This window comes from Leucopleurus acutus, assembly GCF_964270905.1.
Source record: "Leucopleurus acutus genome assembly, chromosome: 4".
NCBI classification, from domain to species: domain Eukaryota; kingdom Metazoa; phylum Chordata; class Mammalia; order Artiodactyla; family Delphinidae; genus Leucopleurus; species Leucopleurus acutus.
In genome coordinates, this window is record NC_139146.1 from 117,278,817 (window position 1) to 117,294,953 (window position 16,137).

A 16,137-nucleotide genomic window follows, 5' to 3' on the forward strand; every position below is an offset into this window, starting at 1 on the left:
TCTTTTTGATTTAGTCATCCTAGTGGGTATGAAATGTGGTATCTTATTGTGGTTTTGATTTGTATTTCCCTGGGGGCTAATGGTGTTAAGCACCTTTTCATATGCTTATTGACCACTTTTAAATTGGGTTATTTATGCTTTTATTATTGAATTGTAAGAATTCTTTATACATTCTAGATCTTATTATCAGATAAATGATTGGCAAATATTTTCTCCCATTCTGTGTGTTGTTTCTTCACTTTGTTGATGGTATCTTTTGAAACACAAAAGTTATTAATTTTGATGAAGTCCAATTTATGTTTTTTCTTTTGTGGCTTGTGCTTACAGTGTTGTATCTAAGAAACCATTGCCTAATCCAAGGTTATGAAAAGTTGTTCTATTTTCTTCTGTAAATTTTATAATTGTAGCTCTTACATTTAGGTCTTTGATTCATTTTGAGTTAATTTTTGTATATGGTGTAAAGTAGGGGTCCAACTTTATTATTTTGCATGTGAATATTCAGTTGTCCCAGCACCATTTGTTGGAAAGACTCTTATTTCCCCACTGAATTGCCTTGGCATCTTTGTTGACAATCAGTTGACTGTAAATGTGAGTTTATTTCTGGACTCTAAATTCTGTTCCATTATTCTGTATGCCTGTCCTCATGCCAGTACCACACTGTCTTGGTTGCTGTATCTTTGTAGTGAGGTTTTTTTTTTTTAATTTTTAAGTTTTGGCTGCGTTGGGTCTTCGTTGCTGCACGCGGGCTTTCTCTTGTTGCGGTGAGTGGGGGCTACTCTTCATTGTGGTGCGCGGGCCTCTCATTGCGGTGGCTTCTCTTGTTGCAGAGCATGGGCTCTAGGTGCACAGGCTTCAGTAGTTGCAGCACGCAGGCTTCAGTAATTGTGGCATGTGGGCTCAGTAATTGTGGCTTGCAGGCTCTAGAGCGCAGGCTCAGTAGTTGTGGCACACGGGCTTAGTTGCTCTGCGGCAGGTGGGATCTTCCTGGCCCAGGGATCGAACCCACATCCTCTGCTTTGGCAGGCAGATTCTTAACCACTGTGCCACCAGAGAAGTCCCTTGTAGTAAGTTTTGAAATCAGAAAATTTGAGTCTTCCAACTTTGTTCTTTTTCAAAATTGTTTTGGCTTCTGTGGGTCCTTTGAATTTCCATATAGATTTTAAGATCAGCTTGTCAGAGTTTCTGCAAAGAAGCCAGTTGGGATTGCACTGAATTTGTAGATCAATTTGGAGAGTACTGCCATCTTAGCAATATTAAATCTTCCATATTTTCCTGTTTATTTAGGTCTTTATATTGGAAAGTTGCTAAAAAAGTAGATCTTAAAAGTTGTCACAAGAAAAAAAATTGTAACTGTGTGAGGTGATGATGTTAATTAACTAAACTTATAGTGGTAATCAATTCACAATATATACATATATCAACTCACTATGTTGTACACCTTAAATAAATACAATGTTATATGTCAATTATATTTCAATAAAACTGGAAAGGAAAAAAAAAGAAGTGGGTGAGCCACACCTTCAGGCTGGGGCCTGAGGTCCATAACTTTGTCATGCCCTGTATTATCTTACTTAAGGGAGGATCCTATGCCTGATAGCTCATGAAGGGATCCTGCCTTCCAAACATTTCTCACGTTTGCCTCAGAGTAAAGTGCTTGTGAAGTGCCCAGGGGAATAGAGATATTTCCATTGAGCAGTATTTTTTGACTTATCAGGCTTACAAACAGCATGATTGTTTGCATGATTGTTTTGCTGCTGCTTGCTAATAAAAGTATGTGCTTATAGCAAGAAAAGAAAAGTTAGTGAAGTTGGTAGCTAGTCCGAGGAAGCAAAACCCCAAACCCAGAGGATTAACTCTGTTCAGCTAGTTAATAAATACTTGCCAATCATTTTCTAAATGTTATTTGTATTTAACTGCATGTTATTCAAAATGTATTAAGGGATTTTGGTTACTTTTACATTTTTGATAAGAATAAAGGCAATGATTATGAGTTAGTACATGCCTAGAAAATTTTTAACAAGATGCATCTTTTAAGAGTGTAAAACTAGTTTCGAAGTTATAACATTCTTATTTATATTTAAGGTTCTAGCATCTTGGACAGAGCTGTTATTGAACACAATTTATTGTCTGCAAGCAAATTATATAATAATATTACCTTTGAGGAACTTGGAGCCCTTTTAGAGATTCCTGCAGCTAAGGTATTTTCTTATTTCCAATACATAAAAGGAAGTTAAGAGACTAAATTATTGACATAAAGAGAAAATAAAATATATACAGTTGGACCTCCATATCTGCGGATACAAAACTTGTGGATATTTTGGAGGAATATTTTGGAGGGCCAACTGTATTCATTGTACTACTACATTTTATATAAGGGTCTTGAGCATCCGTGGATTTTGGTATTCATGGGGGCTACTGGAACCAATCCCTCATGGATACCAAGAGACGACTGTAATTGATAAATATTGGCAGTTGCAACAAAAATATACATTAAAAGCCTAAGGTAAATGGAAATAAATTATTTGAATGTCAAAATAGTACTGTAATGGAATTGTCTTTGATTTGGTTTTTTTTTTAAGTTGTATTTTATGGTAAAGTGACCTAGAATGGAAATCTTAAAGGGGTTCCAGGTTATGATACCCATTTTATAAGAATATCTTTGTTTAGTATCTGTTTAAATCCACTTCATAGTGGTTTCTGATTTTTAACTAACATTTGATCTATGCCTTAATTCTTTTTTCTGCCCTAGATTGACTCAGAGTTTAAAAAGTTCATCTCTTTGAGAGAATGACTATGGTAATACTCCAGGCTATTCTATTGTAACTTCTGTGCTTGATTTAACTTAAGAAGTTGACTGAGTTATTAGGGAGTTAATTTTATTCTTAGTCATGGTAACGTTTGGTTGGCTATGTATAAATTCCCAAAAAGTACCGGTCGTATGTAGAGGGTATTTCACGTAACATCTATAAAACATTCTCTTAATTTTAAGTAACAGTAAAAGCAAGCAATCAACCTTACTTTTACCTAACTTGTAGAATTTTTTTTTTAACATCTTTATTGGAGTATAATTGGTTTATATTGTTGTGTTAGATTCTGCTGTATAACAAAGTGAATCAGCTATATGTATACATATATCCCCATATCTCCTCCCTCTTGCGTCTCCCTCCCACCCTCCCTATCCCACGCCTCTAGGTGGTCACAAAGCACCGAGCTGAACTCCCTGTGCTATGTGGCTGCTTCCCACTAGCTATCTATTTTACATTTGGTAGTGTATATATGTACATGCCACTCTTTCACTTTGTCCCAGCTTACCCTTCCCCCTCCCTGTGTCCTCAAGTCCATTCTCTACGTCTGCGTCATTATTCCTGTCCTGCCCCTAGGTTCTTCAGAACAATTTTTTTTAGATTCCATATATATGTGTTAGCATACGGTATTTGTTTTTCTCTTTCTGACTTACTTCACTCTGTATGACAGACTCCAAGTCCATCCACCTCACTACAAAACTTGTAGAGCTTAGAGTCATGTAGGTATGGTCACACCCCTTTTTATCTGTTACTGAAATTTAAATTTAGTATTTTCTAATACAATTCCTTTACGTGTACACATTCAACACACAGTAAAGGACGAGGAACAATTTCGGAACCAAGGCTTCAGTAACCATTAAAAGGTGCTTTCTTCTTAGACTTTGACGTATGATCCCTTGCTGAGACTAAGGGAAGTGAATATATTTTTAACAATAAATGCTAGTCACAGTCTGTTCAAGAGTGATTTAGGGTTGATTGTGAAGATGGTCAGAGTTACTAAAATGATTGTTACAACCCAGCTTACTAAACAGACAGTAAACATGAAGTATTTCTTTAGGAATTAGGTAGAGGACCTTTTGCTCCCCTTTAATGGTCTTTTAAATCCTTTCGTTTCCCTTTTAAATTTGAACATTATTCCTCCTTTCAATATTTTCTTCAAAAATATTACTGTCTTAGAGAGTTTTGGGGGTGATAAATACTGTGAAAATTGAAATGAAATAAAATAAGAAAAGCTAGGGATTTTTTTGAGATGTGGATCCCAGTGAGAGGAAAAATTGTTAGTTTGATTTTGAGCAGAGAGAAAGTTGGTTAGAAGGCTAGATTCTTGCTTAAAATCTTACAACAAGAAAAACAGATCCCAATTAACTTAAAATAATGGATTGTACCCAGAAAGAATTGGGGGGATATAACAGGCAGATTTACAGGATTTATTCTTGTAATGAATGGCAGATGAACACATACGTAAAGTTTAGTGACGGGTAGCTAAACCAAGAGCTTTCAGTTCTCTTGGTGAGAATATGTGAATAACTAGAAATGATAATTAAAGTGTCTAAGAATTTATTGTTTTTTTTAAACAGGCAGAAAAGATAGCATCGCAAATGATAACAGAAGGACGTATGAATGGATTTATTGATCAGATTGATGGAATAGTTCATTTTGAAAGTAAGAAGTTTTGCTTGTTTATATCATAAAGAAATGGCAGTGAAGTGTTGTATATTTGTGATTAAAACATGTTGAGCAATTTCCTTTGACCCAGAATCTTACTACTGGAATGAGCTTATTTCCCAAAGAAATAATTTAAAATAATTTTTATGAACTTATATTCATGAATCTAATTAATGCAGCATTTTCTATGCTGTGGAAAAATTTGAAATTGGAATTGTTATATTAGTTCACTCATTTACTCACCAAACATTTATTGACCACTTACCGTGTATTGGGCATGTAGAAATGACAGTTGCATTTCCTGTTCAGCAGCTCACTAAACTGATGAAGACAGACAGGTAAGTAGATCTCTTGTCTTTCTCATTGTCTAATACCTCCTCAGCCCTTCTTCCCACCTCATTTATGCCCTGGACCTTACCCAGAACCATTCCACTTGTACAGTTTTAATTTGAAGTATCCCACTCTGACCATGACCTTTTCCCAGCCTTTCTAGTGGTCTTTCTCAGGTACTTCTACTTCACCTCTTCCTTGACTGCATTGGAGCCTCTGGTCTATTGGCTTTCACTTTCTTTCAGTCAGCTCAGCCCTTTTTTAACCTTTACTGTTCTTCCTATCCAGCTTAGATTTCATGATTCATCGTGAATCATGAAATCAGGATTTCAATCATTTTCATGATTCAGTTACTTCTTTTACAGATGCCCCAGAACACTTGCCTGAGAACTTTTTGTTCCTGCTGTCCAGCAAAACTTCACCTTGAATGAACCCATTCTCCATCTTTTCCATGCCTGTACTTAAGTAACTAACTAACGTTGCTGGAGAAGAGTCAGAGCACCAGACAGATTGATACCGCTGCAAAATTCAAGGTCCTGAATTCTCGACGCTGCCTGGGATTCTTGATACTTTTCTCTAGTCCACTTTTTCCCTACTCTGCAATGACTATTTCAAATTTCATTTTCCTAAACCTCTGACTTTTCTCCTCCTTCACTCTCTGTTCAATATAGATCTAATTCTGTCTTTTTCTTCTTCCGTGTTTTATGGGAGATGGTTTCTATCTGTCTCTCCAGTTCTTCCTCTTGTACTTTGGATCCCTTCTCTGAACTCTGCCACTCCCTGCTCCAAAAGAAATCTTTTTTAGGAACCTGAGCTTAGCAATTATTTTGTCTATTTTCATCCTTTTCTTCTCTGTTGGCTTCTTTTTATCAATATTTAAACATGGTCAGGTCTCTTCCATTTTAACAAAAATCCTTTTATCTTTCAGGCTTCATCCTGACTTTTCCACATATTGAATAGGGTTGATCACTCACTCCTTTTTGAGTGCCCCTGCCCCTTCTTGACTTCTGTCATCTCCTTCACCCTGTTCTCCTGTTTTTCCTCCTATTTCTCCAGGTATTCTTCCCAGTTGTCTTTGTAGATTCTATAGTGCTTTAAATTTAAATATTGGGGTTGCTTGGGACATACTCCTCAGCCTTTTTCTCCTCTACTGTTACCCTAGGTAATCTCACCTATTCCCATTGATTCAGTTACCATCTCTATGCAGACAGCGCTTAGATTTCTAGTGTAAATCTCCCTTCTGAGTCCCAGGTTCAGCGGCTCTAATTGATTAATAGGTGTTTCCCACCTGATTGCTTCGTGGGCTTCTCAGAATGAATATACCCAGAACTGAATTCACTATCTCCTCCACTGCCTGCCTCCCAAAACAGCCAGCCAGCCAGAAACTACACTGTTCGCTTTCTCCAGCATTCCTTATCCTTGACCCCTTCTCTTCTTCACTGCCCAGAATCCTTCGAATTTTACCTTGTAGTGTATCTGGAATCCATGTACTTTTCTTCATTTCTTACTGTCACCAGCCTGTTCTGAACCCCTGAAACCCCTTCTGGGCTTAAGAAATAGCCTTTTAGCTTTTTTTCTCACATCTACAATAGCTCCTTTCTAGTCCAGTTGCCCTAGTAGAGCCAGAGGGATTGTGATCTTTTAAAAATGTGAACAAACAGAAAAAAGAAATAAAAACCAAATTATTAAATGTGACTCTCTTCCTTGACATGCTGATGAATGGCTTCCCCATTGCTTGTAGAGTAAGATGCTACAGTCTCCAAAAGGTCCTGCATGATCCTTTATGGTTTTCTCTTTCCAGTCCAGCTCACAGGACTTTTTGTTTTTTCCAGCATTGTAAATTCTTTCCCACTTGAAACATTCCAAAATAGTCATCCCTCTCCATAAGCAGCCTCTCCAGCCATCTTCTGTTTGTCCCCATGTCTTAGTTTGAACAATGTTAATCAATAATGATTTTCCTGACTTCCCAGGTTAGGTATGGCTTTAAGTCATACATGCTTGTCACCCTGAATTTCTGAATTTGTCTAAATGTCTGTTTCTGTTAACCAAGCTCAGCTTCCTAGTGATAGATATTAAGTGTCTCTTGTTCTCCATGGTATATCCAACATCTTTTCCAGTGCCCTGCACGTTGTAAGTGGGAAATAAATAATTATTGAATGAGCAAACACAGTGTATGATGAAGAGTATAGCAGAGGCGTCACAAAGTAAACACAATTTAAATTAACGTATACCAACTTGATAGAATATGGGATATTTTACTTTCTAATTTTCTTAGATTTAAAAACTACAATGGTAAATCTGCTCATAATAAGAAGTAAAACATTACAAGGATGAATAAAGGAAGAGTCCATAATGTCTTTCCACTTTCACCTGCATTCTTCTGATCCCAGCTGCCTGGTATAACTAATGTCAGTCTAAAGTCTCGTGTGCCTTTCTACATGCTTATATAGATAAGTAAAAACATGTAGAGATTTTTTAAAGTGGCATTATACTTTAAAGTACATAGTGTTCTATGAAGTGTTTTTTGTTTGTTTGTTTGTTTGGGGGGTTTTTTGGCCACACTGCTTGGCACGTGGAACTTCCCCGACCAGGGATCTAGCCCATGCCCCCTGCAGTGGAAGCTCAGAGTCTTAGCCACTGGACCACCAGGGAAGTCCCAAAGTGGTTTTGTTTTTTTTTAAGTTAAGGTACCGTGAATATATTTGCAAGTCACTAGATATAAATCTAATTTATTTGTTTTAATAGCTGCATAGTATTTCGTGGAGTTCAACTATTCACCTGTTGATGGACATTCAGGTGGTTTCCTTGTGCGTATCTTTATATACTGGGACACTTAGTTCTATAGAACAGAGTCTCAGAAGTTGCATACTTTGCATCAGAGGATATACATATTTTGATTCTTAATAGCTACTGCCAGTTTGCTTTCCAGAAAGGTGTAGCCATTTACACTTCCACCAATATGAGAGAATGAATCTTTAAGATCTGGATATTCTTCTTCTTTTTATCTTTTGCCAATTGTTGAGGGGAAAATACTATGTTATTGTTTTATTGTGCATTTCCTTGGCACTAGTGAAGTTTAATATCTTTCCATGTATTGGCCATTAGTATTTCCTTTTCTGTGAATTCATGTTAGTTTTTCTTGTCTGTTTCCTTCATTCCCCCTCCACACCTTTCCTATCTGTTACAGATATTTTTCTCTGTCAGTTGTGTTTCTGTAACGCAATGCATGCCATAAACACATTTAAAAGCTCTTTTGCAGCCAAATATGTCCATTTTTAATTTTATGGCTTTTGTGTTTTCTGTATTGATTAGGAAAGTCTCCCTCCCACCTAGAGGGGTGGGATAGGGAGGGTGGGAGGGAGACGCAAGAGGGAGGGGATATGGGGATATATGTATAGCTGATTCACTTTGTTATAAAGCAGAAACTAACACACCATTGTAAAGCAATTATACTCCAATAAAGATGTTAAAAAAAAAGAAAGTCTCCCTCATTTTGGGATAAAATTAATATTTTCCTAAAATTTCTTCTAATATTTTATTTATTGTTTTATATTTAGAAATTTAATCTGTCTGCAGTTCATTTTTGTGTATAATTTTAAGGCATGGTCTAGTTATTTTTTTTAAGATGGATTGCCAATTATGCAAATATCTTTTATTAAATAAAATATCCTTTCTGATCTTTGGCGTATATTAGGTTCCACATATATGTTCGGATCTATTTCTGTACTCTATTTGGTTCCATTGATCTGTAACAATATTAGGTAATAAATTTATAGTAAATTTTACTGTTAATAAAGGAATACCTATTCCTCCACTACTATTTTTTAATTGAGTTGAAGTTCACATAACATGAAATTAATCATTTAAAAGTGAAAAATTCAGTAACATTTAGTATGTTTACAGTGTTATGCAACCACCATCTCTACCTAGTTCCAGAACATTTTCATCTTCCCAAAAGGAAATCCCATGCCCCTTAAGCAATTGCTCCTCATACCTCTCTCCCCAACCCCTGGCAACCAATTTCTATTCTGTCTCTATGGATTTACCTGTTCTGGATATTTGATATGAATGAAACCATACAATATGTGACCTTTTAGCTTCTTTCACTGATCGTAGTGTTTTCAAGTTTCACTTTCCCCAATTGGTGGCAGTGTCTTACGAAGCAGTAGACATTGGTGAGGGAACAGGTGGCCTCAGTGAAGTTGTCTGTCTGACTGCTGCAGTTGAGGTGGTTTGGTTTTATTTTGTGTTTTTTGTTTTGTTTTGTTTATACTTTGTACCAGTGATTGGGGTACTTTTCTTAACTATTTTTTAATTAGCTTAATTTCATTAACTAAGATTTTTGGAGTAAACTTTTAAAAATCAATGTTACTGTATTTATCTTCTAACTCAACATTCACTGTGGCTGCAAAGGAGTAATTTCAACTTTGTACATTATTCCTTTTTTCTTTAGCACGAGAAGCCCTGCCAACATGGGACAAACAGATCCAATCGCTTTGTTTCCAAGTGAATAACCTTTTGGAGAAAATCAGTCAGACAGCACCAGAATGGACAGCACAAGCCATGGAAGCCCAGATGGCTCAGTGAATCCTTGCAGACCTTCTGTGCACATTACATCTTTTTCCATGTTGTACAGATTAATTTCACTATCTCTCAAAAGCATTTGCATCATGACCTTACATATTTCAATCCCTTTTATGCTGGATTCAATTTAAAGAAGACATTATTAGAGCAGGAAGTACAAGCATTTAAAAATATGTAGTTCCCATTTATTCAGGGTCTCTGTATCAGGCTAACTCAGATGTTTTGAAAGCTTTTTCTTTAAACAGAGTAAGTGAAGTATCTGTGGCTAAAAAGTTTGGGATTTGTGATAACTTTGTAGTTATGTAAAACTTAAGTGCTTTGTGCCTCTCCACATGTGGTTATCTAATAAATGGAGAAGTGAGCCAAATAAAAGTAGTACTTTGTTTTTAATTAGTGAACAGTGTTTTGTTCCGTTTTCCTTTCAATTAAGCAGACACTTATTTATACCATATGCAAGAAATGCAAAGATAAGCCAAAAAGCCTGTTCTCCAGGCATTCACAGAGTCACAGAGCTAAGAGTCAATATATGAAATACTTGTAGTTGTACCAAGTACTAGAGTACATAGGCAGGAGCTTTTCACTTAGCAGAGAGAGATCAGGGAAGACTCCTCAGGATTATTTCAGCCTTGCTTTATAGTGAAAACAGGGAAGAACTTTTAAAAAAGAGTTTGGGAGCTTCCTTGGTGGAGCAGTGGTTGAGAGTCCGTCTGCCGATGCAGGGGATGCAGGTTCGTGCCCTGGTCTGGGAGGATCCCACATGCCGCGAAGAGGCTGGGCCCGTGAGCCATGGCCGCTGAGCCTGCGCGTCCGGAGCCTGTGCTCCGCAACAGGAGAGGCCACAACCGTGAGAGGCCCACGTACCACAAAAAAAATAAATAAATAAAAATAATAAAAAATAAAAGAGTTTGTAGGCAATTACCAGTTTCAGCTCCAGCATATAAGGAGCTGAAGTCATCACTCCATCCTCACAGCAAGACATATCCCACAACATGCAAGGACAGATGGATAATGTAAGCAGACAGATTGAAATTTCAGAACTATAAAATTTTAAAAAATATAGTTGATATGCTAAGAGAGGATGGAGAAAATGGAATCATAAGAAAAAGGCTGAACAGGCAGAAAAATCAATGCCTTTTATTAGATCTGAAGGAGAATTGAGGTCATAGGGCAAACCACCACTCCCAAACTGGAGAAACAGCCAGATAGAATCACATTAGAGATCAGCTTACCAGGAGCAGACCTGCTTGGGCCAGTAACTGATATGAACAGTGAAATGGTAACTTTGACAAGTTACTGGATGCTAACTGGCTTGACAGTTAAAAACCCCACTCTTAGGAGAACCTCCACACTTTATAGGATTTATCCCCAGGAACCCCACCAAGTTCTCATGATTAAGATCAGGGATCCCCTTGTGTTTCAGGGGAGGAGAAGATAACTATTTTGAAATACACCCATATCATTTTCCATGACAAAGTCCTGCCCTCTGAAGGAAATTACTCTACCAGAGCCTTATCTCACCTAAGGAAAAGCAAGTTAGACAATCTCAGCCCCCTTTAGCCTTCTTATATCATGGGAGAAGAGAAAAAAATGTCTAAGAAATACTTCTGAAAATCACAGCCCAGGGACCCAGGCCAAATAAAAGACAGAGATATAAGATTATTGAATGCTTCCCAAATACCCTTCCACCATGACAACAGAGTTCCAGTGTAGTATCTGTGCAGTATGACTGAGAGCTCCAAGACAGACTCTTTAACAAAGAATTCTTAGGGAAAAAACACAACAGGGAAGAAGACAAAACAACAAGGAAAACAGAGGAAACAAGCGTCTGCCACTTAGAGCTACAGAAAATGTTAAGTACTGCCTAGCTCCTATCTAGATTAACATAAAACCTTCTACTAAAAGACTAATTGCCTCAGTTCCTATTTCCTGATACATCATGTCTGGCCTCCAACCAAAAAGTTACAAAGGGTGATCAAAGGCAAGGAAAAGCACAATTTGAAGAGACAAATCAAGCATGAGAGCCAGACTCAGATATGGCAGGGATGTTGAAATTCTCAGAACAGAATAGAAATTTAAAACAGCTATGTTTAATTTGCTAACGGCTCTCATGGAAAAAGTAGACAACATGCAAGGACAGATGGGTAATGTAAGCAGACAAATTGAAGTTTCGGAACTGTAAAATTTTTAAAAATATAGTTGATAGCTAAGAGGATGGAGAAAATGTAATCATAAACTGCTCAGTTAAAATCAGAGCATCAACAATAGAATGTCAAAATACATGTGGCCAAAACTGATAGAACTGCAAGAAGAAGTAGGCGAGGCCACTACTATATTTGGAGACTTCAATACCCGTCTATCAGCAATGGACAGATTCAGCAGGCAGAAAAGTAGTAAGGACATAGTTGAACTCAACAGCACCATCAATCAATTGGATCTAATTGTTATTTCTAAACCACTTCATCCAACAACAGCAGAGTACACTCAAGCTCACATAGAACATTCATGAAGGTAGACCACATCTTGGGCCATAAAACACACCTTAACAAGTTAAAAAAAAGAATAGATATCCTAAAATGTATGCTTTTAGACCACAGTGAAATGAAACTGAAAATCAATAACAGAAAGATACCTGGAAATTCCCTCAAAACTTGGAGATTAAACAACATGCTTCAGGACTTCCCTGGTGGTCCAGTGGTAAAGAATCTGCCTTCCAATGCAGGGGACGTGGGTTTGATCCTTGGTCGGGTAACTAAGATCCCACATGCTGTGGGGCAGCTAAGCCCATGTGCCTCAACTAGAGAGTCCGCATGCCACAAACTACAGAGCCCACAAGCCCTGCAGCCTGTGTGCCACAACTTGAGAGATGCCTGTGAGCCACAGTGAAGAGCCCTCGTGCCGCAACGAAAGATCCTCCATACCGCAACAAATATCCCACATGCTGCAACTAAGACCTGACACAGCCAATAAATAAAAAATAAACAAAATACTTCTAAATAACATATGGATTAAAGAAGAAATCTCGGGCTTCCCTGGTGGTGCAGTGTTTGAGAGTCCGCCTGCCGATGCAGGGGACGCGGGTTCATGCCCCGGTCTGGCAAGATGCCGTGGAGTGGCTAGGTCCATGAGCCATGGCCGCTGGGCCCACGCGTCCGGAGTCTGTGCTCCGCAACGGGAGAGGCCACAACAGTGAGAGGCCTGTGTACTGCAAAAAAGCAAAAAAAAAAAAAAAAAAAAAAGAAAAGAAAGAAATCTCAAGAGAAATTTAAAAATATTTTGAACTAAATGAAAATGAAAATACAACTTATCAAAATTTGTGGGTTACAGTGAAAGCAGTGCATATCTTAGGAAAGAATAAAGATCCAAGGTCAATAATTTAAGCTTCCACATTAGGAAACTAGAAAAAAAGCAAATTAAATCCAAAGTAAGAAGAAGGGAAGAAATAATAAAAATTATAATAGAGTGTAAATCAGTGAAACTTGAAAACAGGAAGTTGATAAAGAAAATCAATGAAACCAAAGTCTGGTTCTTTGACAAGATCAATAGAATTGGTAACTCTAGCCAGATTAAGATAAAAAGAGAAGGCAAATTACTAATATCAGGAATGAAGGGGGCCATCACTACAGATCCTATGCAGAATAGAAGGATAATTAAGGAATAATATGAACAACTCTGTGCTGACAGATTTGATAACCTAGATGAAATGGACCAATTTCTTTGAGAGACATAATTACCAAAAGCCTCACAAGAAGAAATAATCTAAATAGGCCTATATCTATTAAAAATTTTTAATCAATAATTAATAACCTTCCATGACAGAAAGCACCAGGCCCAGATGGGTTTACTGGTGAATTCTATGAAACATATAAGGAAGAAATCACACCAACTCTCTATAATCTCTTTCAGAAAATAGAAGCAGAGAACACTTCTTAATCCATTCTATGAGGCAAGCATCACCCTTCCACCAAAAGCAGATAAAGACATTACAAGAAAGGAAAACTGCAGTCCAATATCTATCATGAACATAGATGCAAAAATTCTTAACAAAATATTGGCAAATCAAGTCCAGCAGTACAGAGAAAGAAGTATACACCATGACCAAGTGGGATTTATTCCAGGTGTGTAAATTGGCTCAACATCCAAAAATCAGTTAATGTAATCCATCACATCTAAAAGCTAAAGAAGAAAAATCATTTGATCACATCAATAGGTACAGAAAAATCATTTTACAAAATCCAACACCTACTCATGATAAAAACTTTCAGCAAACTAGGAATACAGGGGGAACTTCCTCAATTTAATAAGGAACGTGTACAAAAAACCTATAGCTAACATCATAATGGTGAGAAACTAGATTGCTAGATTCTTTCCCCCTAAGATCAGGAACAAAGTGAAGTTGTTTGCTCTCACCACACTTTTTTTTTTTGGCCTTACCTCATGACTTTTCAGATCTTAATTCCCCAACCCACACCCTTGGCAGTGAAAGTGTGGAGTCCTAACCACTGGGAATTCCCTCACCACTCCTATTAAACTTTGTACTGGAAGTCCTAGGTAATGCAATAACTCCAGAAAAGGAAATTAAACTTTAAATACAGACTGGGAAGGAAGAAATAAAACTATATTCAAAGTTGACATGATTATGTAGAAAATCCCAAGGAATCAAAAACAAAAAAAAATTTCCAGCAACTAATAAGCAGTTATAGCAAAGTTGCTGGATACAAGGTTAATATACAAAAGTCAGTTTCTTTCCTATATATATAACAATGAAGAGCTGGAATTTGAAATTTGAAAAAAGTATGTGTGTTCAAAGTAGGGAAAATAGGGAATTTGTAGAGTGAAAAAATAGTGGGAGAATAGGCTAACAAGGTAGATTAAGGTTATATTGTGAAGCACCAGGCAAATTTTTTTAGGATGTTTACAGTTTACTCATGGCAAGCTGTGTATAGGATGGACTGGAGAGAAGGCAATGGGAGCTGGAGTTACTAGAGGCAGAGACACTAATTCAGGAGCTATGAATGTGAGTCTCCAAAGACATAATTAGGGCTTGGACTACATCCATGGCAGTGCAGACAAAGAAGAGAGGACAGATTAATTCATTCAATAAATGATTTCAGTATGTATCTACTAGGTGTCAGGCATTCTTCTAGGCACCACAGATACAGCAACAAACAAAATAGATCATCCATTGGGGGTATTAAGTGGAGTTTAAGTGACAGAAGTTGGTGTTGGATTAGATGTGAGAAGGGAGAATGGTATGCTGAGACAGTTCAGGTTTCACTGATATCTAGATTTCTCACCTTAAACAACTGAGTGGTAATATCTTTTGACCTGTTGTGTAGAGAAGGGGTAGGGCACATCCATATGGACTTGTTTAGTAGGCAGCTGAAGAGACATTCTGAAGATCAATAGTAAGGGAGAAACTAGGAATACAGTCTTCCTTGGTGTATAGGGGCGTTTGAAGACACGGGAGTAGACTCTAAGTAGGACTCTAAGAAGAACATGAGTTGTAAAAGGAGTGGACCCAGCAAAGAACATTGCAAAGTACCTACATCTATAAGGCAAGTAAAGAAGGGCAAAACACTCAAGTTTGTTGAATGCGTCTTAAGTTCCAGGTGCTTTTACATTTTATCTCACTGAAATTTCACAATATACTTATAGTGAAATATCTAATTATAGAAGATAGTTTTGCCTCCCTCAACCCCCCACCCCAACAAATGAAATGGACTCAGAAGTGTAGGAGGAGAACGAAAGGAAATTAGGAAGTGAGATTTTCATCAGGGTACAATGTTGCAGAGGATCAAACAGGTTGAGAAATGTGAAAAAAATAGTTTCTTCATACATTTATGCATCAATATTTAACCAAAATTGAATTGAATTTTTATTACTTGCTCAGATACTTCATATCCAAAAGAGAAAGAAAATCAATAACACAACAATGAAACCATCAGGTATCCAGTTGGGAAGCAGAGCATAGCGCATTGTTGCTTTGTCAGCATTGATAATGCTTATAGATTACGTGAAAAGGAGCAAAAGTGTTGGCTAAATGTACCATAAGTGTCTTAGAATAGTTGTCTGTAGCCGTTTTCTCTATCTCTTAAACTTCTTAGAGGAAAGAGAGCTGAGTAGCTGTGGACCGAAATCTCCTGTTAGGAAACCAAACTACGAGAACCAAATTATGAGATTGACCCCTGAAATTGACTAATGATGTAAGGACATTTTATTGAGAGCAAAGAAGCATAAAGATTCATGTTAGTAAAATCTTTTATTTGGTTTATATTTTAAATGTAATACAAAATTTATAAGCCAGAAAATTTAATAGCAAGGAGAAACTAAGCTGGACCATTTAGAAAAACTAAGGGACAACACTCCTTTAAAATAAATCAAAGTTCAATTTTTTTTTTACCCCATTGATTGTGATTAAACATACCAATCATATTTCAATTGCAAAAAGTGGAGAAGCACTCAAGCTGAAGAGGTATAGAGCTGGTTTTAGTTGCTTCAGTAAGAGCTCTTCACGAGGTCAGGAGAGAGACCACAGGAGAAAGGAAAGAAAAAAAAGAGCTCTTCACCTATAAGGGACAGACAAAAAATAGGGTTAAATTTTCTCAATCTACTTTTTAAATTTTAATAAAGGTCTAATTTTAGAATCATTTTAGATTTACAGAAAAGTTGCAAAGATAGTACAGAGAGTTCCCATATAACTTGCACCAGTTCCCTTATTGGTTAACATCTTACTGTGTTAGGTTTGTGACCACGA

The 16,137-nt window shown here is 37.1% G+C and overlaps 2 protein-coding genes across 3 annotated transcripts in view; one reads left to right on the forward strand and one right to left on the reverse strand.

Annotated features, from left to right (window-relative positions):
- The window catches only part of COPS4 (COP9 signalosome subunit 4), a 36,972-nt gene extending 27,230 nt beyond the window's left edge, over positions 1-9,742 (forward strand). Inside the window, exons 8-10 of one of the 2 annotated variants that reach the window (XM_082837820.1) lie at positions 2,083-2,198; positions 4,382-4,466; positions 9,253-9,742. In XM_082837820.1, the coding sequence (XP_082693946.1) occupies positions 2,083-2,198; positions 4,382-4,466; positions 9,253-9,386 (335 nt within the window). In that variant the 3' untranslated portion in view covers positions 9,387-9,742. The remainder of the gene's footprint in view (positions 1-2,082; positions 2,199-4,381; positions 4,467-9,252) is intronic. The other variant, XM_082837821.1, reaches the window with a different exon arrangement.
- Positions 9,743-15,689: 5,947 nt separating this feature from the next.
- The window catches only part of PLAC8 (placenta associated 8), a 37,788-nt gene continuing 37,340 nt past the window's right edge, over positions 15,690-16,137 (reverse strand). Inside the window, exon 5 of the mRNA XM_082837824.1 lies at positions 15,690-15,949. The gene's annotated coding sequence lies outside the window, so the exon portion shown is untranslated. The remainder of the gene's footprint in view (positions 15,950-16,137) is intronic.